The sequence below is a fragment of the Nematolebias whitei genome, chromosome 10, assembly GCF_014905685.2.
Source record: "Nematolebias whitei isolate Nwh7 chromosome 10, NemWhi1, whole genome shotgun sequence".
NCBI classification, from domain to species: Eukaryota; Metazoa; Chordata; class Actinopteri; order Cyprinodontiformes; family Rivulidae; genus Nematolebias; species Nematolebias whitei.
This window is the reverse complement of record NC_056507.1, coordinates 8,963,679-8,970,761: the sequence shown is the minus strand read 5'-3', so window position 1 is coordinate 8,970,761 and position 7,083 is coordinate 8,963,679. Positions and strand designations below refer to the sequence as shown.

The following is a 7,083-nucleotide window of genomic DNA, read 5'->3' as shown; positions in this document are numbered from 1 at the left end:
AGCACCGCCGACAGGACGTAGTCACGAGGACAGTACCGCCGACAGGATGACGCCACATGCCAGCACCGCCGACAGGACGACGTCACATGCCAGCACCGCCGACAGGACGATGTCACAATGCCAGCACCGCCGACAGGATGATGTCGCCATGCCAGCACCGCCGACAGGACATCACGATGCTAACACTGCAAGCAGGAAGTGACGATGCCAACACCGCCGCCAGGACGTCCGTGCTAACACTGCTGGCAGTAAGTGACTATGTTAACATCGCCATTACTGAGGAGGAGTTTGAATGTTTTAAGCTACTCAGTTTGTACTTTAGTTGGTCATTTTTCTTTGTGATGGTCTTGTTTACAGCTGACGTCATTTAAAGTGAATAAATTAGGTCCAAAATGTAGCCAGATCCATCTTCTCTGGCTGTGGATCAACAACATACAGTTTGTTTAGAGTTCTACCCGTAGGTTTAAAACTTGTACCACTCCACCCCTGCAGTCTACTGACATTAAAACTAAAGGCTGATAACACAACGTAAACTCATCTAATATTCTCTCACAAATAAAAAATAAATTAAAAAAGTTTAATTTACCCAGCAGATACTTCATGGAGCACACACGAGAACTCAGATAATATTGTCCTTCTCACTTTATACAACCTTCGCTTCGCTTCAGCCACATCTCCAAATTAAACCATTCCTTGTGACCTCCTATTGATTATGAATTATAAAGAAAGTAAACTAAGCCTTGACAAAAGATCAAATTTAACCCAATTACAGAAAGTGAGTTATAACAATAGATTTGTGATGTTATTTGTTGTGTAATCTCTTTAGAGACATCCCTGATTGACTCTGAGGGTGCGCACCATTTTCAGCCTGGCTGACAGAGCGGGTAGCCGGGTGGGAAGGGTTTGGGCTCAGTGTCAAGCGGCGCATCAGCCAAATGCGTCCCTCAGATCGAGCAGCTGAACCTTGATGTAAACAAAGTTGTTTCGCTGCTCAGATCCAAATGTGTTGAATGAAGACAGACTCTGTGTAAACAGCAGGTGATTTCTGATAGTTTAGATTGATCAGCGGGTGATGATATCATTAACCGACATCACTGATTGGTCACTCCTGATTTAGGCTCTACGACTCCTCGGTGACTGATGATAGGTTCTGTACAGTAGAGCGTCAACTGAGAGCCATGAGTGAGATTAGAAACAGACAGGTGTGATTTGGTCCTGAAGCTCAGACGTGTTTTGTTTCTGTGGCGGTGGAGCTGCAGCTCCTCCCGTTGTTTTGGACCGGGTCATGCGGCGGATATACCCAGGAATTCTTGTGTGACACCACATCTGCGAGTTATCAGTCTGCTAACAGAAACACGAGGAAGAGGAGGGTGGCCTTCGGGGCCAGGCACGAGCCATACGACAGCTCTGCTCAGCGTCCCGCGTGGGCAGCTGGAGAGCGGCGCCGACCCGTTTCTCTGCTCGCCCAGAGAGGTGACTTGGACAACAACAAGCACACAGCTCAGAAGATCAGGAGGAAAAACTTACAACTTCAGAAACATGGAGCTACAAAAAGGCCACGTTTAATAAAATATGTCAGAGCGGGTCAGAAATCAGCTGGAAAAACTAACATCTGTCCAAGCTGAACTGTGGAAATACACAAAACTGATTAAATTAGCAAAACAATAGCTAACAGCTAAAAGAAAACTTTAGCTGAAAGTCGTAACAGCAGCTAAACACTAAAATTGTTAAAATTAGCTGCGGTTGTCAGAGTTCAATAAAATTTGTTCAGTGGAACACGAGGTATTTTATTAATAAACAAAACACAGGCATAAACATTATCACCCGCCTTTCACCCAGCCGGTAAAATTGAAAAATCTTCCAGGTTTTACTTTTTAGACATGAATCTTTAATTTGCAGTTTGATGTTGAATTGGATTAAATCTACGAGGAGTTGGATAAAAAGGGCTTCAATCATTGAAATGATGAGGAAAATGTTCACACGGAACAACAAGCAGTCTTTACGGAGCAGCTCAAACTGTTCCGAACACAGGCACGAGTTGGTTTTGCCAGAGACAATTTCCCGGTCGCTTCTTTCAGCTGCTGTTGACCGGACAAAGTTCAGACGCTGCCACTGGGACCACAATCGATAAAGAATCCCTGACAGCTAACGACACGGGTCCAGGAAGTGAGACCACACCAACCCAACACGAGCCGCTGCGTCACCAGACAAAGGTCAAAAAATCAGTCGTCTTATTATCAACCTGACAGCGGGTTTTAAACATCTGACTCCATCAGAGTTCAGAGATGGCTGCAGAAACCAGGAAACGTTCAAACCATCACCACTTTAGAAAACAAAGTAAACGGCTTCCTCCATGCCTGTAATGATGATTCAAATTGTTTATACATAATATTGGATGAATTTTACTCAATCAGGTGAATTTGTTTTGACGATTTTATTTTCCAAAATGGGCGCCAACAACACTCAACAGAAATGAAAAATTCAAAACAAACGCATCCTTTTACATCCCGAGCTCAAAGAGAAAAATCTTCTGATGGGTAAAATATTTTCCAAACGCCACAGAAGTGTAGAAACAGAAATGATCTGGATTTGTAGATCTGGACCTTTACCTCACGTTACACCTGGGACAACTTTACCTTCCATGTTTACACCACAAAAAGCTTATTGTGTGAACGCTTCTGACGGATTCACACTTTTGTGATCCATTTTTCTTCCCTACGTTTGTAGGCATCTTTCTCGTTCCACAACTTTTGTGCTATTTCAGCAAATCACATATCAAAACGTTCAGCTCTTTCAGGACAATCCTATGACTTTGGCATTGGTGCAACTTTAGCTTTTTGAAATATGCCTTTTCTGCCACTTTTTGAATTGAGCTCATTTTACATCCTTTTACTGCTCCTTTCACATTTTGTTCTGGTTCAGCATCTTTCAGCTTCCTTGTGCAAATTTAAACTTTTTTCAGCTCCTTTCAGCTAATTTCAGCTGGGGTTTTTTTTCAGCTGTTTTGTGCTCCTTTCAGATTCTTTCTGCCATCTACATTTTTCTGCTTCTTCTAACTTCTTTCTGCTAATTTCACCTTGTTATGCACCTTTCAGCTGATTTCTTCAAGTTTCAGCTTTTTATATTTCAGCTACTATTTAGCTGTTCTATGTTAATTTTATCCTAATTTTAGTTAATTCCACATTTTTTTGCACTCATTTCAACTTTTTTCAGCCTATATCATCAAAAATGTACTCTCCACTTCCTTCTGGTAATTTAAGATTCTTTCTGAATTTTTTAAGCTACTTTTCAGCCGTTTTCTGGTAAATTCAGCTTTTTTTCAGATAATTTCCACTTTTCTGTGCTCATTTTTGCTTCTTTCAACATAAATTGGCAAACATATTCTTTCTTCCTTCTGATAATTTAAGCATCTTCTACCAATTCAGCAAGTTTTTTTAAGCATTTTTAGCTCATTTCAGCTGTTTTCAGATCAATTCAAGTTTTTCATGGCAATTTCTGCTATGCTCAGCCTAAGTATCTTCTTTATGTTTATTTCAGCTTGTTATGCTTTTTTCAGCTTTTCATGCTACTTTCAGCTTTTTCAGATACTATTTAGCTGTTTTATGCTAATTTTAGCCTTTTCAGATAATTCCACATTTTTTAGCTCAGTTCAGCTCTTTCTGCTTCCTTCTGGTAGTTTAAGCTTCTTTCTGCATTTTCAGCTACTTTTCACTTTATTTTTTGCTAATTTAAGCTTTTTCAGCTCATTTCTGCTTATTTATATAGTAAAAAAAAAAGTGCTCTTCCGGCGTTCTGCTAATTTAGGCTTGTTTTTACATTTCAGCTGCAATTCAGCATTTTTTTTTTAGCTAATTTCAGCTGTTTTTTCAGTAAGTTCTTCAGCAATAAGCATTTCACACCGCATTTTCGCAGGAAATGCAATTTCTCTAGATACAGATGTTCAGAGAGCTGCCTTAACTTATCTACTTCCTATTTTGGACTTCAGTTTATTCATTCCAGCCGGTTTTGTCTTTATTTCAGTTGCGTGAAGGGAACGCTCAGTCAGATTTTATGGCTTGCTGCAACCACGGCTCACTTCATGAATTTAACCGTTTCCACACCGTAAAATAATAAATCATCCTAAATTATCAAGAAATGATTCTCCTGTCTTTCAGAGGAACATTTCCTCATGATGAGATGCTATCTGGCTTCTGATGACCTGATTCATGATAAATCACCCAGTCATCCCCACAACAAACAAACAGAAGAGGATTTCCTGCAGAAATAACAAAAAATGCTGCAGAGCGGACCGGACCGCTCCAACGAGGCGTGCTGCGAGTGTGAAAACAAGCATGTCTGCAGAAAACTGCTCACACGGCAAAGCTTTCTACTGTTGCTCATCTTGCTGCTGCTCCCTCCTTCAGGTGTCATCACAGCGAGCAACCTCGTACAAAACGTTTCATTGGTTTATGTCCTTCCAGACACAACCTGGACTCGAACCTGCAGCCACGACCTCAGACTTCCTGTAAAACGCTGCTGCTCATATTCATCAAACATCTGTCTGAATTACGCAGTCGTGTTGACTTTTGTTTCTGTTCGGTTTGCAGGCAGCATGGTCGGCTTCAGATTCATGGAGTTAACCGTCGTGTTGGAAAACACTGTAAGGGCTCCTTATTTTCCCGTAACTGACAATGTTGACAACAAAAAATAACTAATGTCGGCTGTTTAACCATTTATTCTCAAGACTCCTCCTGCCACCAGAACCCTCACCAACCTGTCAAAGATGGAGTCAAACTTTCACACCTTCATTTCTGGTTGTTACATCATAAAACTTCCCACTGTTGTTACATCTGGACACACATTCATAACAAACAATTGTTATCTTTATATTTTAGACAGACCACTGATGTAAACAAAAATGATGCTCCATCATTTTACTGCACATTTTTTTTTATGATTTCTGGTCATAACTTGAGTTTATTGGAGGCTAGGTAGACTTTTCCAGTGTGTACTCTAGCTGATAAGGTCCTGTCCACACGGGAACGGTTGTTATATAAAAAAAAAGTTTTTTTTATATATATATATTTCTGTCCACATGGAAACGATGTTTCAGGAGCCTCAAAACTGTTTTTATTTAAAAAAACACGTTAAAAACCTCCCTTATTATATATTTTAAATGAAACAGGCCACTTTACTGCTTTTAAATCTCCTAAAACGTGCCCGTATTCACTGACATTTAACAGAGTATGATCCGATTTATTATCTCATTGCGTTTTCATTTTTTGATGCTTTTAATTATATCTTGTTTTTTTTTTTTACTTGATGCTGTAATTTTATTGTTAAGCACTTTGGTAACCGTTGCCATTTTAAACGTGCTTTATAAATATATTTGACTCGACTATATCACCTAAACCCAATGTTTTAAAATGAAAGACATTTCAGGGCATTTGAAGTTTTATTGCTTATAATGTCCATTCTTGTTTATACATCGCCACACTCTGGCCTGGCATAGTTACTGCAGCGTTTTGAATCGTTTTCTGTGTTTTTGTGTGGATGAAGACGTTTCTGAAAACGACGTTTTCAAGATTTTTGTTGTCGTTTTAATTTTTTTTAACAGAGGACATTTCAGACCAGATGCAAATGGTCTACAGCAGCAGCACACAACCTTTGCTCCTAGCTCGGAGGTTTGCTGGTGTTAAAAAAAAAAAAAATCTGCTACAGACAAAAGGAGGTGTAAACTGAAGTGACAGTGTCTCAAAATAAAATAACCTGTTAAAATACTAAACGCGTTTTTGAAATAATTTCAATATTTCAGTGCAGCCCAGTACAAACGATCCACAGTACCAGTCCCTGTGATTTGGACGTGAAGGACCACTTGTGGCCCGCCAGCCTTGTTGTGCCGACCCTCCCTGTGAAATGCGTCAAAAGCCTGTGCACGTGACCCTCCTGCACGTCCAGACCAGAGAAGCCAAACAGAAGAGCTGGCGGAATGCGAGAACTCACGCACGCGCACTCACCGTGGCGGACGTCAGGCAGCTGTCGGCCAGCGTCAGGTGGTGCGGCTCCCATCTCCGCAGGAACTTGGAGGTGAGGATCTTGCTGAGGAAGGTGCGCGGGTGTTTGAGCACGCACACCTGGATGTCCCCCTCGTGCAGCAGCTTGTAGCGCATGCCGCCGCAGGGGTGCGGGCTCCTCCTGCACTGGCCCGCGCCCACCTTGGTGTTGTTGCTCCCCTCCGACATTTCCCCCAGGAGCGGCTTGCTCTCCTCGCAGGGGTAGAACTGGTTGTTGTGCAGCTCGTTGGCCCCCCCGCCGCCGTTAAAGTCCATGTTGTCAGAAATCCGAACCTTGCTGGGTTCTGGAGGAGGTGGGTTCAGGAATCCGACAATAAAAGTCGTTCAGTTCGAGCTGGAGGGGGGGTGGGGGGTACCTACCTCCCAACACGACCCCAGAGACCGACCCGACAGGCTCCGAACGGCCGCAGACCCACGAGCTAATCCAGATGTTCGAAGGTCTTTAAACAATCCACCATTTTCTTCCTCCGCGGTCCGTGCGCGAGTCGCCAGCCTTCTTCCCCCTCACCCCACCGACAGCGCGAGCTAACTCAAAGCGTTAGTGCCACCATGGCCTGGTCCGTTCCGTCCCGTCCGGAGCCGAATCAGTAGTCCACAGCGAGCAGGAAGCCACCGGAACACGAAGGGAAATCCAGCGTCTAGGCCCCTCCGTAAGATCCGGAGGCCATTTCGGGCTCGACGGGCTTCGCTTCGATTTTATTCACCTCTTCTTCTTCGTCTTCAGCTGCTGTGAAGACGAGCCAACGTTCTCCGGCTGCTGCGCGCTGATTGGTCCCGACTTCGCCACGTGACGCCGGACTGACGTCAATGGGAGGCGAGAGGATGAGCGGTGGTTTCTTTGTGTTCGTATGGCAAGCCCTTTTAACATAAAATCGAGTAGTCTGACTATCTGTAGTTACATTCTAGATATCTTAAATTGAGTTTTGACTAGGCACAATTACATTTTGACTAGTCAGAATGCTAATTTAAGATATCTTGAATTACATTCTGACTAGTCAGAATAACAATTCAAGATATCTTGAATTACATT

General features: G+C 42.7%; 1 protein-coding gene across 1 annotated transcript in view; it reads right to left on the bottom strand.

Moving 5' to 3' along the window:
- Positions 1 to 6,823, bottom strand: part of LOC119416105 (c-Maf inducing protein) — a 39,112-nt gene extending 32,289 nt beyond the window's left edge. Inside the window, exon 1 of the mRNA XM_037683294.1 lies at positions 5,997 to 6,823. Within this exon, the coding sequence (XP_037539222.1) occupies positions 5,997 to 6,308 (312 nt within the window). The 5' untranslated portion in view covers positions 6,309 to 6,823. The remainder of the gene's footprint in view (positions 1 to 5,996) is intronic.
- Between the last annotated feature and the right edge of the window lie 260 nt (positions 6,824 to 7,083).